Below are 21,669 nucleotides of genomic sequence, written 5' to 3' on the forward strand. Positions count from 1 at the left end.
CTCCAAGTCTTGAGTCTCTCTGGCTTTCTTTTTGAGTATGTAAGATTTCTTTTCATTGTTACCCCATCCCAAAGCCTCTTCAGATGTTGGACTCTGTTCTCTTTCTTTCTGTCTCTCTCTTTCTTCCTTTCTTTCCTTCCAATTTTTTTTATGTTTATTTATTTTTGAGAGAGACAGAGTGTGAGCAGGGGAAGGGCAGAGAGAGAGGGAGACACAGAATCTGAAACAGGTTCCAGGCTTGGGCTGTCAGCACAGAGCCCGACATAGGGTTCAAACTCACAAACAGTGAGATAGTGACCTGAGTTGAAGTTGGATGCCTAACTCACTGAGACACCCAGCCGCCCCTGGTGGATTCTGTTCTGACAAATCAGTTGTAATACCTCTTTCCACTTTCTGACTTCCAAAAATTATCTTAAATTTCATCTCCCCAGGGGGGTGGGAGGGAGGAGAGGGTGGGTGATGGGTATTGAGGGCACCTTTTGGGATGAGCACTGGGTGTTGTATGGAAACCAATTTGACAATAAATTTCATATATAAATAAATAAAATAAATAAAAATAAAAAAAATAAAATCACCAACTCTCCAAAAAAAAAAAATTTCATGTCCCCATTTTGATTGTTCCTGTGAGGTTATTCCTTCTCAATATTTTATTCAGTATTATAAATATTTAGTATAATATTTAGGATTATTATTCTTTGTTTACCCACATGATCACATTTCTTTGTTCACATTCTTTTTGCAACCTAATCAGCAACTCCTTCTAGATTTAATTGTGTTCTTTTGAAGGACATCTTCAGTAATTTCTTCAGCAACAGTTTCTAGTGGCCTGGTTTTAATTTAATTTCTTGGCCTAGGAATTTCATGACCATGCAAGTAAAGCAAATTCAAAACTCAAAGCCAGACAAAAGGAGGGCAGTAGTAAAAATTCATTCCTTCTCCATCCAAATCCCATGCCGAGATAGGCAAACCTTCATGCTGCCTTCTTATAGCAGTATGCAAATTTACTCCAGATTATCCTTTCACAGAGGGTATGAATTTTCCTGCTTCATTTAGGTATCTAATCCCTGGCCATTCACTGGTCCAAAGCTTTGTCTCTTACTCCAGCAAGAATGAAAACAAACAAAAAGCCCTTTCCCTCCAGTTGCCACAATTGGTAAACTATACCAGATTAGCTACCAGATCAGCCAACGGTTTTACTGTTCTGGCATTCGGTTACCCCTCACTTCCCACCCTTAGGAAATTCTCTCACTACTTTTTGAACTCAGCTGCGCATTGAGAGTTATCTGCTTTATTAAGGACACCTAGATATATTTTAGTGGGGTATTTTCTGGTACTTAGTCTGCCTGTACCATTTAAGTGTTTAGTCTACCATCTTCTGTGGAAAATAAAATAATATTACTTTTAAATAATTATAAGCTACCTTTCTATGAATTCACTTAGAAATTACTTTCCTGACCATCTGTCCTATGCTTTTCTAGGAGTCATTTATTTTTATTAATATTGAAGAGAGATTAGGTGATATAACTGCAACAACACAGACAATAGGTTGGGATAGGGATCAAAGGTTGGTCCGACTGCTTATTCTTAACTGGATAAGCTCAGAACATTTACTTATCTTGAACAATCCTCTACAGTGTAAAATAAGACGTCAACATTACTTTGAAACACATGAAATTGTGATTTTTATAAATCACAATGGTAGAATTCCAGCAGTTTCTTATGCTTCAAACTAACACCGCTTTCATGAGAATGTGGCCTCCGAGACTGCTTGTCACATAGTGGGTGGCCAAACTATGGCTCCACTTCTCTTCTGGAATGATTTCCAATTAGTAGAAATTCCAGGTGACACTAATTCACACACATGCAAAGCATTACATAATGCTAGCTATTTGCAAAGAATCAGACTGAGTTCTACAGTGTAGCCAATGGGGGGCTAACAGTGGTTTGTAGAACATAATCTTCATACAAATATTGTTATTATGAGAAATCCATTATGTAATCCATATATGGGATTCACCATCTATATTTTTCCATTTAGTTGCATCAAAGATCACGACATACCACATTTTAGCTATGGCAAACTCTACAGCCAAGCAAATACATTTGTCTATAGGTTCAATACAGAGTTCTAACTCAGTGTTAGAGTTACCTCCTAACAGTATGAGACAATCAGCTAAGAACCAATACCTTAAACTCTACCTTAGTCTGCATGGAGAAAACCAGCTTCTAAAGGGTGAGGAAGGAAGGTGTTACTTACTGTTAGAGCCAGCAGTTTCCCATAGGTCAGATGAGCAGGGATGTGGTCAGTCTTGGATCTCAATGATTCCATATACCAATGCTCTGCTTCAGGGAGTTTGCTTAATCGCATGTATGCTTCACCTGGGAAGAAAGTCATAAAGATCAATCTGAGAGCACAGCTTTCCAACAATGCAATAGTAGCACATCATCGTATTTATACTCTATGAAACTTCAGATGCTGTGGCAAGTACATTCACCCATTATCTCATTGGATTCCCCCAAAGTCACCATAATTTCCATTTCACATATATGAAAACTTGTATATGGAGAAATTAAGTGAAACGGTTAAATTCAAAACTTTAGTAACTAATAAAGCTTTGATTTTTTAACCTAATAACCTCGAACCCATAAGCATACACCCTTTGTCTTTTTCTTTTTCTTAAAGATAAGTTTGTTCTTTCTTATGTACAGTCAATTGTTCTGTTTTATTCACATTCATTTATTCCTTTAGAAATTCAAGCATTTATAGAATAACTACTAAGTAGAGAGAATTATGAGGACTTGGACAAAGAAGTTTAAGGTCCTTCCAAGATTTACAACATTGTTGAGAAAATAAGATCAGTAGAAGGAGTCAAAAATATTTTGGATTAAGTAGTGGTGCTAGATTTTTTTCACAAATTATTTGCATTTTATATTTTAATAAATAAAATTTATGAGTATCACTTGCAAAATTCTGTGAATATATGATAATTATTTAGCACACCCAGTACCATGTACAGAACTAGTGTGAAGAGTTTCAGCCATCAGTTATTACTTTCAAGTTAAGCAAATTTTACCTGCCAAAATTTCACTAACAGCATTTCACTAACAGCCAAGCAAGAGAATGAAAACAAAAAACAGAAACCCCAAAAACTGGAAGTAAAACCAAACGTATATCAGTTCCTTACTTATTACCATCCCCCTCCTTTATTTGCTTACAGTATGGAAGAATTTTTACCTGATGGGAATATTATATTTTAAGCTGATCTGTATATTTAAGTATTATAGTTTTAATAAGCACTGCAAATATAGAAGCTATTCAATTTCTAAGACCAGGTAATAGACTGGTAACTGGAATTATTTTTCAGGCAGACCATTGGAGCTTAACTAATCAGAACTACGATAGCTTTTTCCATTTTAAGGCATAATCAGAGGCTTTTCCTTCCACACTGGCTATACCTCTTTGCTTCAAAGGAAGAACTAGCTTCCTTTTACTTTAATCATATTCCCTTTATATTAGCCCAGTGCTGTCAATACAAATATGTTTGAAGAATTGAATTAAGTCTCCTCACCTTTTGAGTTCCCTTTGCTCAGCTGGTTAGTAAAAAAATACTAGTGACAAATACGTAATATGAACAAAAATGTATACACCACTCACACACGTCTATGTGTTTCTGGTTCTCAGAATAGTTCTTAAACTATACTGTCATAAAAATGATAGTGCAAAATTTTTTCTTTTAATCTAAAACTTAAAATGTGTTTGCATTTAAGAAGAATTTAGTTAGATTAAATAGAATGCTCAGGGGGAATGCAAGAAATACTGAAGCAAAGACCAAAGACTGAAATTAAATAAACAAAATGCTCACCGTTATTAGCAGGAGGATTAGGCATAATTTTTTTAATTTCACATTTCTATAATATTTTATTGTTATAATATCTCTATAAATACGAAACATTGTCAGACAGATTTATTTTTCTTTTTGTCATGTTGAGCTAACAAATGTTTCCCAGGAAAGCAAACAGTAAGTTTTTCTAGGGCAAGTGAACCATTTCTTCATACTAAAATGATACTAGATATGATTTATGTAACAGAAAGGATGTGACGATATCGAAATATTGGTAAGTTTAAAGCAATTAATGACAAATTATATCCAAATATCTATATCTAAAGTGGATTCCAAAGACAGTAGAAAACATACACTAACTTCAGAGTTGGAAGAAAAAGATGGGCCAGAATTATAGATTCTGTTTGGAAACAACCTGAACTTCTTTGGGTCTTCAAGGCCTCATAGGTCAGCTTTCAGAAACTGAACCATCATTGCCTTTAATATAACTTCTACTTCTCATTTATATAAAAAAAAAATTAATGGGGCACCTGGGTGGCTCAGTCGGTCAAACGTCCAACTCTTGGTATAGTCTCAGGTCATGGTCTTGCAGTATCGTGAGTTTGAGCCCTGCGTCAGGCTCCAGGCTGACAGTGCAAGCCTGCTCGGGATTCTGTCTCTCTCCCTCTCTCTCTGCCCCTCCCCCACTCGTGCTGTCTCTCTCGAAATAAATAAAATTAAAAAAATTAAAAAGTAACTAAAATAAAAAATTCAGCTAATTTGTAGAATAGTAAACAGTGGGTTTTATGTTCAAAATAAAAAGAATGTGAGAGAACCCCAATTCCATAGCAATTCTGAGATGGAGATCTGTATTCATTTAAGTTGTCTGAAAATCATTGCACAAAGTGTTCTATTTTTTCAAGTCATAAATCTATTACTAAAAGTTATTTTGCAATGAAATATTAACTTGCTAAATAATTAGTGGCTGGCCCATTTTCTTCAATAATAACTCACAAGTAATTTAATAATTTGAAAACCTTGTGAGATGGAGAAATATAAAAGGGCTACAAGAAATATAATGTAATAATGCATCTTGGCAAGTATATGAAAATGTAAATGGGGGCGCCTGGGTGGCGCAGTCAGTTAAGCGTCCGACTTCAGCCAGGTCACGATCTCGCGGTCCGTGAGTTTGAGCCCCGCGTCAGGCTCTGGGCTGATGGCTCAGAGCCTGGAGCCTGTTTCCGATTCTGTGTCTCCCTCTCTCTCTGCCCCTCCCCCGTTCATGCTCTGTCTCTCTCTGTCCCAAAGATAATAAACGTTAAAAAAAAAAAAAATTTAAAAATTAAAAAAAAAAAAAAAAGAAAATGTAAATGACCAGCCTACTTAGGTACTACTCATTACCACTCAGAAAAACTTCATGCAACCTTTCACTGTATCTCAGTAATAACACTGGCAACCATTTGTATTGAATATTTATTATGAATTAGAGTAGCAAGCCATAGAGGGCACATGTTTGACTTATGTACACTTATTCCTCTTATTCCGTATCACTGGGCATGTAGAATGTTTTCTCCCTTAGCCCCACGATGAGCCTTCACACATTACCCTCCTTCAACTGCTACCAACTAACTGTTCAGGTTAGGTTTGCAAGATGAAACAGAAGATTTTCAATCTCTGTATTAGTTGTTTATATATGCATCTCATTTTTTTTTATTAAGGAATATCTTTACCTAGATTTCACAGATGAGAACACTGAGAAGCAGAGCAGTAAATAAAACACACAAAACCACAGATGAGGAAAGTGGTAAGGCTGCATTTCAAACCCAGGACAACTTGACCTCAAAGCACACCGCTTTGACCTACTGGTAGTGAATAATCACAAACTTTTCAACTCTCCAGCTCAGGTGAAAATTATACTCTTTCTCACTCCTGGAAAATTGTTTTCTAGCTTTGTGATACATTGGCCATCAAGATCATTTCACTTTGCCTGGGGCTTAGCTACCGAATTAAGGGAATAAGGAAGAACAATAATAATCTATAGTTGACCTTTAAAAATGCTTCTGCTGCATATGTTATTCAGCTCTTAAGAGGGGAATATGTATCATACAAGATGCACTTCAGTACTATGGTTAATCTTAACACAAAAACAGCCTATAAAAATGGTAATAAAATCAAGATGTAAAACCTAAAATGCAAGAAAATGATAATGGATGAATTTAAATGTGTTTAAAAAGTGACTCAGTAAAGATGTAGGCAACAAACAATATACAGGCAAGTACTGGGTATACCCCTGGCACTGACAACATAGGAACTTCACATTTCTCATGCCTAATTCATACTAGGAATTAGAATACTCATTTTATGGATGAGGAGGAAGGCTCAGGAATGGACAGTGACTTGTACAAGTACAGTTAATAATCCTATTCTAAAGTTCGAATGGCTATAAAGCTCATGCTTTTCTCTACTGCATCGAAATGCCTACCATATAAAGTTTATTATTTACCAAATACTTCCTAATGTCTTAAATATATTATCTTTATACTTGTACATTATGCCTACATTGTAATTAACATCAGTCTCATTGTACAAATGAAGAGACTGTGGCTCACTGAGATTAAGCATCTTGTTCAATGTTTAAAACCGAGCAAATCCCAGATTCAGGATTCAGATTAGAGTTCTCTCTGGCTCTTTCACCATACCATTCTGTCCAAATACTATAAAAAAGTAATTAGAGAGGGGATAAAATAACCGCAAAAAAAGTGCCATCAGTGGATTCAGTTTTGGGGGAGAATGAGATATATGTAATCCTTTAAGCTTCATTAAAATATTAAAATCATAAAAATTCCATGAAGGAAATGGCTACAAGACAAGAAAATTTTACATTCAATGAGGAAGGAAATGAAAATACTTGTTCAGGAATAGGGTGGAGAGGGGAGGGTTAAGTTAAGCCATCTTCTCTGGTACTGTAATTCTTCTTAACTTACAATAATAGAAAAAAATGTTTATAGCACCCAGGAGGAAAGAAGCAATGATGACTATGTTTCCTTCTCATCTTGCAAAAAAAAAAAAAAAAGAATAAATAAAATAGAGCCACTTTCATAAGAATGAGAAGATTTGCTGTGATGATGTAGTGGTCAGGTTCATCACCCAGATTTATTTCCGATTCACTCACAGACAAAAGGGATTTGGATGTCTCCAGGCTGGCTTCAAGCAGATATAAACCAGTTTCAGATGTAGAACAAATAGTGTCACTCTTCCTCCCTAAAAAGCCCTGGGTCTAAATAACGCAGGCAAAGGCTAACTCCTTAAAGGAAAGAATGCTGGATTATTGATGATGTAATAGCCCAGATCTCACTGATTCTCATGTTTCAAGTTACTGGACAGCTCTGGCTTGCAGATAAAGAATAGAGTACGTAATGGGACATACTACCCATACTTGCTAGAGTTACCTTTTGTTTCTCCTGCCCTTGCTCGACAGTATATAGCTATGTGAAGATTCATAGCTTCCTTACGTTTTCTTTCCATTTTACTGAGATATAATTAACATATAACCCTGTGTAAGTTTAAGGTGTACAGCATAATGACTTGATTACATATACTGTGAAATGATGGCCACAACGAGTTCAGTTAACATTCATCATCTGACATAGATACATAAATTTTATAAAGAAAAACAATGTTTTATTTTTTTTCCCTGTGATAAGAACTTTTAGGATCTGCTTGCTTAGCAACTTTCAAATATGCCATACAGATGCATTAACTGTAGTCATCACGTTGTACATCATATTCCCAGAATTTATGTATCTCATACTGAAAGTCCGCACCTTTTGACTGCCTTCATCCAATTCTCCCATCTCTGAACTCCCTATTTTAAAAACTAAAACAAAACAAAATAAAAAACCAACAACTTTGTGACCAGCTTTACCGAAAGTGATCACCCCTTACTCAACTTTTATAATAATTGAATAATTGTCAAATGTTTCTTTTTTATTCTCGAATACTCTCTTTCATACCAACTTAGGTTAAGCAACAGTATAATATAATGACGGTAAACATAAAGGTTAATGAGATATTCTTCATTTTTACCTTCATGGAACTTATAGTCAAGTGACAAATATATTTATGAGTATTTTCTGAAGTTTGATATTTAGATGCACATGACACAAAACTTTTTAATACTTATCCTTTATTTAATCTGTGTTTAAAAATGTAATTTCATATGGGCTCCTGGGTGGCTCAGTAGGTTAAGCATCTGACTCTTGATTTCACCTCAGGTCATCATCTCACAGTTTGTGGGTTCAAGCCCCACACTGGTCTCTGGGTTGACAGCACAGAGTCTGTGTGGGATTCTCTGTTTCCCTCTCTCTCTTTACCCCTGCCCTGCTCGCCCTGTATCTCTCTCTCTCAAAATAGATAAACATTAAAACAAAGTGTCATTTCATAGATATCACGGTTTAGAAGGTAGAAAAATACCAAATAAATAATAATACAGACAGTGGCTGTGAGCAAAATCACAACAGAGGAATACAAATGAAGTGTGGAGCACAGAGAATTATGCAAACCCAACTATCATTTGAGGAAAAAGTTTTAGAGTTGTTTGTAAAACAAAAACTGCTCCACCAGCACACGGGGGAGAAAATCTAGTTTTGTAAAAGGCTCACAGCTTTAAAGAATGGGAACACTCCTATCGGCCGCACGGCCTTTTTTTTCAACGTTTATTTATTTTTGGGACAGAGAGAGACAGAGCATGAACGGGGGAGGGGCAGAGAGAGAGGGAGACACAGAATCGGAAACAGGCTCCAGGCTCTGAGCCATCAGCCCAGAGCCCGACGCGGGGCTCGAACTCATGGACCGCGAGATCGTGACCTGGCTGAAGTCGGACGCTTAACCGACTGCGCCACCCAGGCACCCCGGCCGCATGGTCTTTCTAGCAGGCTTCCTGCTGCCAATCCAGTGAAATCATGTCGTTGCCAATACTCCGAATTTCGGAAGACTTTGCCTGAAGACCAGGCATTTAATTCCACGCTAATTTCTAAGCTTTCCAAGTTTGAGGACTTGGCTGGTCACCAAGGTGATCATTCCTTTTTAGGAAATTATTATTCTCCATGTAAGACATTAGATTTTTTGGGGGTGTTTTTGATACTTAGTGTTATGTGCTGGTCACTTTTCTTTCAAGGGGCATTTTACCAATTTTCACATTTATTATGATGATTTCCTTTTTATGTTCTTTAATTATTGCCTTGAGGAATAATTTTGCCACATAATTTTAAAATAAAATAAACGCATTTTAATTAATTAACTGATTAATTTGGTTGTTTCATTTACCTGTTGAACTTACTTACATTTATGATGTAGCACTGAATTATGACGAGTTGTATATATACCAAAACAGTAGCTAGATAGCTGTGTTTCTAATTATTACTTTGCCATTATATAGTTGCATGGTTGTGGACAAGTAAGTTTTTTGACAGGGCCTTAGATTTATCACCTACAAAATGAGGGGCTAAAAATAAATAATTCCATAATTTCCAAAATGATACAGATAATCATTTGTGGATTCACCAATGTCTAGTATTTATACAGTCATTTCATAAACCTGTGACAATATCCTAGTTATACAGGAACTACCATATTCATGGATTTTCTAGATGATCTATTTGACTAACTACATCAAGACGAATCTGATTATTCCTCTTTAAAATGTTTAACATTTATATATTATCTAATGATAAACAGTATATCTGCTTACTATAAAGTCTTAAAGATCATAATTTTATTAGGTTAAGTAAATTCCATCACTCATGGATAGTGGTAAAATTTTGCTGTTTTTCCATAATTTATTTTAAATACTGAAAACAGGGGCACCTGGGTGGCTCAGATCATGATCTCATGACTCAAAACCTCGTGGGTTCGAGCCCTTCATCAGTCTCTATGCTGACAGCTCAGAGCCTGGAGCCTGCTTCAGATTCTGTGTCTCCCTCTCTCTCTGTCCCTCCCCTGCTTGTGCTCTGACTCTGTCTCTCTCCCAAAAATAAATAAACATTAAAAAAAAGTTAAAAATAAATATATACTGAAAATAAATCAGTTATATAATAAGTAAATTTTCTTGTTACTTTTAAGTATTTGAGTTCCTTCTAGTGTTTTACTATATTAAGCAAAAATACTATTTTTTCTAAAACTAAATTTTCTCATTTAAGATCAATATTCAGCTTTCTGTTTATTCATATTTCTTTCCCAACTTTTTATGCAGGCACTGCACCTACTTCAGCAATTATCATCTTGTTTTGTAATTATCTTATTTATTTTCATATATCTGCTAATTAGACTACATACATAGCAGTGGAATTCCTGAACTGAAAGGCATTAGCAAATTTAATGTTGAGGATACGGAGAACCAAATTAGCCTACCAAAATACTGTACCAATTTCACTTCCACAAGTACTATATAAGGAGAGTAACTTTTCTAAGCCCTCATCAAACTCAGATTTGAATACATTTTTTAAATGTACATTTGAAAAAAAATGCTATTATTTCAATTTTCCTACTTTAATTCTTAATGAAAATTCATATATTCCTACAAAATTTTTTCACAAATTTTTAACCGTGAATATTTTTTAGTTGCAGGTCATTGCTTGATGGTTTTAAGCCATTTTTCAATTAAGATATTTATCTTTCCTTTATAATATGCAAAAGATGGTCAAACTGTTTTTTCTTGTCAGACTACTTTAACTTTTATATATGCATATTAAGTTGACTTTTCCTTTGTAGCTTTGTCACTGTCTTTTATGCATACAAAAATTCCTTATCATGGGGACATACATTCTCTTCTAATTATATAGTTTCATCATTAAAATGAGCTACTTATTCCATATGAAATATATCTACTATATAATGTGAGACACATGTCTAATTTTATTTTTTCCAAACTTCATTTAATCAATTTTTCCTGATTTACCTTTTATAAGAACTCCCTTTCCTCACCAATATTTAATTTCACATTTATTATCTGCATAAAGACATTACAAATTCTGATGTATGTATAGGCTCTTTCCATTCAGTCCTACTGACCTGTTTTTCAGTTCTTATACCAAAACAACACTGCTCTAACTACTGTAGGCTTTTCTAATATTTAATATTTGAGTACGGCATGTCTCACCCATTATTTTTCTCTAAACCTTCTTGGCTCTATTTTCCAGATAAATTTTAAAGTCATTTTGTCAATTTTTTTACAAAATTCTTTCTGACATGTTTATTGCTATTGAAATATAATTTATGATTCAATTTAACAGGGAAATTTTTAGAAAACTGAGTTCCCCTATTCAAGATTAGTACTCAGTTCTTCATGTACTCAAGCCCCTTTCCTCTTTTTTATGTACTTATCTCACCAATATAATACTCCTGATCTCAAAATGGACTGTGAGATGTGTGGAGCCAGGCACAAAACCCTGTATTTTTCTGTCCTCTAACCCAAGTTCAGAAGCCTCTAGCTCCGAAGAGTCTTGATACATATCTGATAAGTATTTGATCACAGTACGTATCAACATAGATGTAGATGTTCTATTTTTACCACATATGTCACTGAAATTTTCAAGTAATTTATTTTTCTAGAATCTACATTTTGACACAACCATATGATCTCAGGAGCCTATTATATCAAGAGTTTAATTTAACTTGCTGTGATTTTAATTCTCTTTTTTTACTTCACTCTGTTGGCATTAACATAGAAACCTTAGGGGGTCTGGCTTTTTACATTTATTTATATCCTAAACTTGCTGTATCTGTAGGCTGTGAATCTCTTATATTTCCATCCTAATCTTTTCCTCAGCCCGATCTTATCCTTGTAAAATAACACAGTCTAGTTGACCTAGATACATTAGTTCTGATTGGAAATGCTCAGTAACTACTATACAGAGCAGGAAAAGATAAAGAAAAAAAAGTAAAATGATTACAGAAATTAGAAGCTATTTTGTATCTCACAACAGACTTTTTAACAATTCTTGCTGTTAAAAAGTTTCCTTGGCGTGGAGGGTTTAGAAGTAAAATGAAATACAAGTCTTAAATTAAGGAGGGTTATGAAAATGTTCAATATGTTAATGTTTCACCAAGTCCTATAGCATCAAACTTAAGAAGAAACCGGTAAGCCTGAAAGGGTAGTTTTAAAACAAAAGGAAGAAATGCAGGGGAAAAAAAAACTGAATATGTATCTCATTAAGTAAAAAACTAATCATCAAGAAAGAGTTTAAACCTCAGAGCAAATTCAAAAGGCTCCTAATTTCTAGTGTAAGGTTATATACAGGAAACATCTGATGTGCCATCAAAATTTAACTTGGAAAAAAGCCAGGAACCTGTGTCAATATTTCTCTACATGCAACTAGTATCCTGGAGTTGTTCAGGCTAATCAATTCCTTTTATGTTTTCAAGGAAATAAATCACTAAAAATAATTAATCAATAAATATTGGAGCCAGCCCTTTTATTTTTTTTTTTAATTTTTTTTTCAACGTTTATTTATTTTTGGGACAGAGAGAGAGAGAGAGCATGAATGGGGGAGGGGCAGAGAGAGAGGGAGACACAGAATCGGAAACAGGCTCCAGGCTCTGAGCCATCAGCCCAGAGCCCGACGCGGGGCTCGAACTCACGGACCGCGAGATCGTGACCTGGCTGAAGTCGGACGCTTAACCGACTGCGCCACCCAGGCGCCCCAGGAGCCAGCCCTTTTAAATGCTCAGAATTTTCCAAAAAAAAAACATAAATTGAGACTGTGTGTATGTTCACGTGTATGTGGGATGAGGTGATGATTCTCTCCCCCAACGTAAATACTGTCCTCAAGAGAATTACAATGAAGTAAATAAAATGCCTTAATATAACTGAAATAATTAGGGAACACTAGAAATATGCAAATAAGTACTAAATTGGGTTTTAAAAACCAAACTTTACACCAGAGAAAAGAAAAAAGAATAAATGTTATACTAACCTGTAAAGAATTAATGAAAATAATAGTATTCGAAGAAATAAGACTTGAATATTGCAGGAAGATGTCAGAAAGTATAATGAAAGAATTTTCAGTTTTATACATATCTTCTTGGGGATATATTTAATACGTATTCCTGGTTCATGTAATATGTTTCTATAACATGTAATGAATAATTTAATTTATACTATAATTCTTATATGACTATTACTTGCTAAGACAGACCAGGTATTTAAAAATTAATCCTGTTTTTAATGAATACTTGAAAATAAGATTCTACAACAGTTCAAACACTCCATGCCCATAATTAACATTTTGGCAAAGATGACTTGCATTCTGGAAGAAAACTTTGCATGTTCTTTTTTAATCCCTTATTCAGTTTGAGTATTACAATAGCTTCTATCGGTGTAGATAAAATTAAAACCAAAAAACAACTCATTTTGGAAGTTAAATGAGATTTTTATGTAGAAAACTCTTTCCCTACTTATTAGGAAAAACAGATACAAATACATACACAGCAAAGTATATACAATTAGTAACGTATTCTTTTATCTGTTTTTTTAATTTTATTTATTTTGGAGAGAGAGTAACAGAGCGTGTGTTGGTGGGGGGTGGGGTGAAGGGCAGAGGGAGGGGGAGAGAGAGAGAGAGACAGAGAGACAGACAATCCCTAGCAGACCCCAACGCTGATCCTGGCTCGATCTCATGACCCTGGGATCAGGACCTGAATGAGACAAAACCAAGAGTCAGATGCTCAACCAACTGAGCCACTTGGGCACCCTGTTTATTTCTTTCTTAAGTAATCTCTACACCCAATGTGGGGCTCAAATTCATGACCCTGAAATGCGGTCATGCACTCTTATGACTGAGCCAGTCAAGCACCCCAAGTAATGTGTTTAATTTTTACCTTTATCTATATTACTAAACTATTCTAAATGTATGCAATGTATAGTTTCCTTGACATTGATTTTTGAAGTTTTATCCATTAGAACAGTATTTTCTTCTTACTCATGATTATATTCATTTCATCTCAATGTTACCAAAATTGACATCTGTTAAGAAGGCAAATTTTGAAATCTTGTTAATTTCGCAGTATCACATAACATTACCTCAATTTTTCAAGAATAATCCAATCCATATTTACTACTGAGTAAAAGATTCACTTCCTGAATATTGCCCAATAAAAGGGTAAAACATGATTTTTTTTCAAGCAGAAAGAGTGAAACTCTGGAAATCAGAGAACAAGGATATAATTAGGTATTAATTTGAGTATATTCATTTCCTTATAACTCAATTCAAAAATAAACTTTTTGTACTTCAATCTTTTCCTTTACCACTACACTGGCAAAAGTATGAATTAATGTAACAGGTGGGCTCATGTGGTTTTAATAGCAATGAAATATAATCAACTGTCTCATATCGTATTTCCAGGAAAGCAAGTGACATCTAGACCAAGCATGATTCTTAGCAACCCTACTATTGGCATGAAAGTATTCGAACTCCCCATAGGGACCATATATCTTCTGGTCCGGGGTTTAATTGAAACTTTAAACAAAATATATTACCTATTTAATGCAGCTGAACTAGATGCTGGCCTCTGTAGTGTATAGACTAACGCCTGGCAAATGAATGTCTGTAACTATAGTACATAAAGTGGAATTTGTACCAAGAGTGAACGGTAAAAAAGAAGAAAATTAAAGCACTGCAGTTTTATAATGTAAAATGAGCCTGGAGGAAAAAAATTCATAGATTTTCTACATCAATTTATATATTTACTCTTTTTGATATACAGCCAAAATTTCTTGATTTCCTTATCTTGTTGGCTCCACATCTTACAAAGTGAACTTTGAAAATCTCTCAAATTTACATTTCACTTTTCCGGATTGGTAGACTATACACCTAACATGGTCTCCTGGTCTTGTCCTTTTTGAAAAAAAATCAAAATGCAATAAATAATTTATCTTAAAAATTAGAACTCAATAATCTTTTTGGAGGTACATAGATCAATGGTTAATCCAATTACATGGTCATACCCATATTTGTAGGGCTGACTCACTAATTTTCAAGAGTGCAGGGGAAGCAATCATTGGAAAATCACCAGAACTCAAAACAGAGGAAGCAGATGGTATAAAAAGCTTAACACTACCAGAGTGTTAATGCTTCCACACTTGAAGGATGTGAAGTTCAAATCTCACACAGTTGAAAACCATCTCTTTCACAGTCGGCATGCTAAATGCCTTGAGCAATCCACTTAAGAACAGCCAGTCATAGAAGAGAACATTAAGCATGTGAACGATCATGTCAAAAATGTATTCTGAATATCTTGATTCTAAATGTATTCTAAAAGAAGGTGAGGTGTACACACACACACGCTATAAAAATCCAGCAAAAATAAATGATTCGGCCAAAAAGACCCCAGCCATACAGAAGGCTGAAAGAAAAACAGACTACTTAGAGCCATTTTACTAACTGATTTCAGCATATCATGTACATTACTTCAAGAAGAGTCAGGATAAATTTACAAGAAAGAATTTTTGCATTTTGTTTTCAGGAGGTGTAATTGACATCTCGTGTGTCAGTTTTTACCTAAATAAGAGTAAGCAATCTAAAGACCACTGGTAGCCATTTATGACCCTTGAACTCTTTTATTCCACAAGCTTCTTTTTTTTTTTAAGTTTATTTATTTTGAGAGAGAGAGAGAGAGAGTGAGAGAGAGCATGAGCAGAGGAAGGGCAGAGAGAAAGGAAGAGAGAGAGAGAATGCCAGACAGGCTCTGCACTGTCAGCGCAGAGCCCGATGTGGGGCTGGAACCCACAAACTGTGATATCGTGACCTGAGCTGAAACCAAGAGTGAGTGAGACACTTAACTGAGCCACCCAGGCAGCCCCACAAGTCTTTCTTAAAAATACAATTCCAAAATTAGGACAAGCTTTTTACTCCAAAAATTACTCTAATAAATTCATTGTGTTTCCTATTCATTGTTTCTTTCTCCATTCTCTCTGACTAGCTCAATGAATTTGAGGAAATCTCTCATGATTAAAGAGCTGAGGTTTTAAAAACAAAACTGAAAATTAAATGAAAAGATTCTTGGGGCGCCTGGGTGCCTTAGTCAGTTGAGCATCCAACTTCAGCTCAGGTCCTGATCTCACCATCCACGGGTTCAAGCCCCATGTCAGGCCCTGTGCTGACGGCTCAGAGCCTGGAGCCTGCTTCAGATTCTGCATCTCCCTCTCTCTCTGCCCCTCCCCACTCGCATTCTGACTCTTTCTCTCTCTCTCAAAGCTAAATATTAAAAAATATAAGGAAATAAAAAATCAAACAACAACAATAAAACCCTATGGGGCACCTGGGTGGCTCAGGTGGTTAAGCAGCTGACTCTTGATTTTGGCTCAGGTCATGATCTCAGGCACCTAGGATTAAGCCTCACTTTGGGCTCTCTGCTGAGGGCTTGGAGCCTGCTTGGGATTCTCTCTCTCCCTATCTCTGCCCTTCCAGCACTTGTGTCCACACATTCTCTCTCTCTAAAAATAAATAAACCTAAAAAAAAAACAAAAAACCTAGAAATTATCAGGAATAAGAGAATCAAGATGGTAAGAACAAAATAAAGGCAAATAAGGCAATAAACAGCAACGGATCAATATCATGCAATTCCCCCTGGAAGAAAAATACAATCTCTGCCTCACATAAAAGGCATGTTACCCATTGTAAACACATATTTTTTTAAAGAACAGGAAAATATGAATATATATGCAAATTGTGACAACTACTGTCACATTAGAAATAAAAAAGAGATTTTTCCTGTTTGGTTGGTTTGATTTCTTTGGTCCAGACAACACAGCACAGCTGACACAGTTATAGACAAAATATTTTTGAGGCTAGAGTAATACAATTTTCCATCTTATTTATAGACATTTACATATTAAGGAAAAGTACTGAAGAGCTCCAGGCTAACTATGAAATCACCTAGAAAGTTCCATGACAGCAGGAATCATAGGGGCTATTTTCATTTCATACTACCACCACCACCTTTGTACCCCCTACCCAGCACTTGTGACTTAAAAAAAAAAAATTTTTTTTTTTTGGCACACAGACGTTATTCTAAACACAGTGATTATACACTGCAATGACAAGGCAGTAACTCCAGATTCCCTCTTACTCCAGGCAACACATTATGCCCTTTTGTTCTCAAGATATATTACCAACATGAAATGGCTGAAATTGCTTAAATAATTAACCCAACAATTACTTTGCATGGAGAAAGCCGAGTGATTTTATTTTAAATAGTAAATAGGCTTAAAATGACCTTTGGGATTAGAAGGGCTCAAACTGATAAAAGTAATTGAAAGTTACAGCCTAATATAGTTTTCCATAATCTCTTAGAAATATTCAAAAGCCACCCTTCAGGATACATAATAAAGGAAACAAACAATTATAGAGGAAAAAGGGAAAAATTGAAGGTGGTTAAAAATTATCCTACATTAAAGTTTTTTAATATCCTGCACATTTCATTTTTGCAGGTGTTTTATAAATTTTAGTAAAATAAAGAAGTTTTTAATATATCTTTGGACAAGGAATGAGATACACACATCTATACCTACATCTATATCTACAGATATTTTGCTGGTTTTTAAATAGGTAAATAAAAGCTATCTTGACATAATGTAGAACGTACCAGTTCCAGTAACAGACAAAGACTACATAGACAAAGGATTTGAATCTAAATCAGGAAACTATCTTTCTGGTTCTAACACAAACTGTAATTGTGAAAAGACCAACTCAACTCTTTGGGTATTAATTTCTACTTCGCAAAATAAAAGAGATTATATATTAGGAGGGATTTTTAAGATAGGCATCTTCCATCTCTAACATTCTATGATCCTAAAATACAACTATATTTGGGGAGAAATTGAGATTCAGTAAAGGCCTACAATAGATGTCAGAATAAAGAAAAATTGTGACTAAGTCTAGGGGGAAAATATGATATGACAGGAAAGGGAGAAGAAAATCTAACCTAAATATGACAATTTTAATTTAGAGGGTGTACTCTATTAACAGAATTAAGTTAATTGGGCAGTAACTTAGTATGCTGTTTCTCTTTTGGTTAACACTGTTAATGATAAAAGAAGGATTCTGAGTGTGGTTGCCTTCAAGAGAAAAAACAGAAATTGTAGACAGGACAGAACTAAATAGGACAAAATCTTATTATCTATAAGAAAAATCCTACTACAATGAATTAAAACGAAAGAACTGACAGAATACAACCAAAGACTATTGGAGCTTACAGTCCCTCAGAGAGGACAGTGATTACAATAGAAGGTAATATTATGAAACATTTGCTAGGCTCGGCATTTGGTCCAACAGGCTTTACCTTCATGATCTCAGTCAATCCTCAAACTGATGCTACTATTACAGACATCTTATTGATGGGAAAACAAGACTCAAGTAAGTATTTTGCTCAAAGTCACTTAGTAAGTGTCAAAGCCATAGTTTGAGTGGGGGTTATGTGACTTCATACTATGAATACTGTATATATGACTATAGTCATACTTCCTTTCAAGAGGAAATTGAGGCCCACAGAAATAGAATCATGCAACTGGCCAGGAGCAGTTTTAACAGTTATTTTGTGATACGGTCTCTTTATATTTCATACATTCAAACACCTTGCTAATTACAAAAGCCAGCTAGGTGAAAGTTTACTTATTTATCAACTAATATTTAGTATCTGCTTTATATTGTTGGATGTTGGCTATTCACATAATTTTTGGATAGCTTATTACTCAACAATTTGTTATTCAATCATCTTGGTCCTATGAAATCCAAGAGAATAATGAAAGTATATTTTAAATAGTTTTTTTTTTAAGTTACCTTATGAACTGTTGCAAAAAATAAATTAACAGGATAAAATACAGAACAAATTAAGTGGAGAAGCAAATTAATCTAACTTACTTTCTGTTAATACACAAGAGGGAAAAATATGCTCACTTAGTTTTCAGGATAAGTAAACTATTGGCATGTAGCGTACAGAATAGAAATTTCTCATAAAATGTTCAAAGCAAGGGGAAAATGAAAAGAATTAGAGAGTTTTGTTGTTTTGAAAATCAACTGCAATGGATTGAGTTATTAAACTAAAAATAACATTCAAATATGGTTGTATTTGTTTTTACATACTCCTTTATTTTAACCTCCAAATAAATGACAAAATAAGATGGAAAAAAAGATAATGTTTGTATGTATAAACACAAGTGCTTGGGGGTAGTGGCTGTGAGAGTGTCAATGAATGAGCCCTGAGAAAAAATGAATATACAGGCTAAATGTGGCCAGACATTATAATCCATCACTGATCCCTAAAGGGCACTAATAATATGTAAATGTGTGAATTAGAAAACACATTCAAGGCTGTTGATAAACTTGATAGGATAATCAGCACATGCTGACAGACTAATGAAACTGATGAACTGATAGGGCAGCTTATCTCCTGGGCCATTTTTTCTCTTGTCAAATGGAGGCTAATCAAAATGTATTAGGAGTTAAAGCAAATACTCGGAGGATTTCACCCATTTGATTAGGAGGTGAACTCACCCTGAGAAAATTATAGTTTCGTGAACAATTGAAACTACAAAACCCGCTCAGCTGAAAGACCCTCACCTAAAATTACACAGAAGGCAGCCACCATAATTATGGAAGAAATATGGAATGTTAAATCATATTGGGATTCTCCCATCACAAAGCCTTCTCAGAGTTTGAGCAAAATGACCTCTTTCTATAATGAAAAATAAGACAAAGGACCAAGCAATAACCCCAGGGACACACTTATCGTTTGCTGCCTGTGTGTGCTCAGCATCTGTGTAACCATATGAGAGACAGATCCCAAGGTAGCAGCTGACTTTTCAATCGAATTTATTTGCATAAAATAATTGAATGAATTTTCTGAAATCACTATAGTGAATACCACACTTCCTATTAGCAATAAAGATGCCATATGCAGTCTGTTGCCAAGGAGCTGAGTCCTTTCCTCGTTTAAAGAAAGACATCATATGTGAAAAATCAGGAAAAATGGGAACAAGGGTTCCCGAGCATTAGTGTTAAAAATAAAATCATAAACTAAGGGGGGCCTGGGTGGCTCAGTCAGTGAAGCATCTCACTCTTGGTTTCAGCTCGGGTCATGATCTTGCAGTTCGCGAGTTCGAGCCCCATATCAGGCTCTGTGCAGACAGGGTGGAGCCTGCTTGGAATTCTCTCTCTCTCCCTCTCTCTCTTACCCTCTCCTACTCTCTCTCTCTCTCTCTCTTTCCCACTCTTTGCCTCTCCTCTCTCAAAATGAATAAACATTAAAATTTTTTTTTAAATAAAAAAATAAAATCATGAACTAAAACCACAGTGCCTTCTTGAGAAAGCTAGAGAAAACAATCCTTTAAATATTGATTTTGACATGAATAACCATCCAGCATTAATATAGAAAAGTTAACTCAACTGACAAATCTATGCACACCCTTTATGGACACATATACAGGTTAGATACATGTGCTAGGTAGACAGATTGGTGATAACATGCTGGGTAGTAAAAGGCACTGTTCTAATGTGCTAAATGTACCCAAAGTACATTTAATGAAGCTAGATTTTTAGCTTTCAGTAATTATACCAAAGAGAAAAAGAAACCACAACTAAAAATATCCCAGTGTCCTTTTTCACCTCATCATGAAATCTCTCCACTGCTGCACAGGCCAACTTGGGGTGGGATCTCCAGAGACATGGGATGAAAACATTGACCCCTTCCAAATTACTATTTTTCTATTTACTGACCTGTGCCTCATTCTATCTCTAAACTATTTCTAATTTTTTTTTCTCATTTAGAAATTAGAAGAAGTGAGTGTCTTTGCTAGCTATATATTTTCTAGTTTGGGAAGGTTTGGGATTTGTTGTGTGTGCTCAAGCCATACAGCCAGTATCAAATTTCTCAAATCAAAGACTACAGAAGCATAAAATAATCCTAAAGATTATGTAAGTCTCGTTTATTTTGTATGCCAAGAAATATTAAACAATTTAACCAAGTTTGATGAGAAAGGAAAATCTGAGTTTATGATTTGTGCTTTGGAGAAAAATATGCAATTTAAAGAAAAAAGTAACCTTTTTTCTTCCCTCCTTTATCTGGAAATAGCAAAGTTAGTCGGCAGAGTATCTTAAACTGTAGGGATTTTTTTTCCAAGAAACACATATTGAATACGTAGTTTTCAGTTGTGTCTACTATCAAATAGGTATGGTAACAATTTAAGGCAGTCACAGATCAATCACAGACGATAGCTAGATTATTTTATTAGAAATTCTAGTGCTTGACGTCTTGCACTTTACTCTAAAATAATACTCTGAAAAAAACCTATTTTGATCCAAAACCTTATCAGTGAAAACTATAAAGTTGGTTCAGTTATTCTCATTTTTTATAAGCATTAAAACCATTACTCTGTCTTCCATACCATGTTTATTTGTAGGAATTTTCTGATTAAGAAAGTAACATGATCAAAAATTATCATGAATTTGATAAATCATTAAAATATAAATCTTTATTCACCATTTCAATCTCTAGAGTCTAGCTAACACTCACATCCAATGGGTTTGTGAGTCTCTTGCAACAACTATGGTATCTGGCCAATTTGTTAAGAATCACTATGTCAATGTATTTATTTGCTCTTGTTAGAATAAGTGTGCTTTGTCGGGATGTCTGGCTGGCTCAGTCAATAAGAGCATGCGACTCTTGATCTCTAGGTCATGAGTTCGAGCCCCACATTGGGGGTAGACTTTACTTAAAAAAAAAAAAAGAAAAAAGAAAGAAGAAGAAGAAGAAGAAGAAGAAGAAGAAGAAGAAGAAGAAGAAGAAGAAGAAGAAG

At 35.0% G+C, this 21,669-nt stretch overlaps 1 protein-coding gene across 2 annotated transcripts in view; it reads right to left on the bottom strand.

The window, feature by feature from the left end:
* The window catches only part of TMTC2 (transmembrane O-mannosyltransferase targeting cadherins 2), a 411,733-nt gene that overhangs the window by 132,065 nt on the left and 257,999 nt on the right, over positions 1-21,669 (bottom strand). For both annotated transcript variants that reach the window (XM_040491302.1, XM_040491301.1), the window contains exon 8: positions 2,258-2,379. In XM_040491302.1, the coding sequence (XP_040347236.1) occupies positions 2,258-2,379 (122 nt within the window). The remainder of the gene's footprint in view (positions 1-2,257; positions 2,380-21,669) is intronic.

This window comes from Herpailurus yagouaroundi, unplaced genomic scaffold (genome assembly GCF_014898765.1).
Source record: "Herpailurus yagouaroundi ecotype Mexico unplaced genomic scaffold, PumYag 182, whole genome shotgun sequence".
Taxonomy (NCBI): domain Eukaryota; kingdom Metazoa; phylum Chordata; class Mammalia; order Carnivora; family Felidae; genus Herpailurus; species Herpailurus yagouaroundi.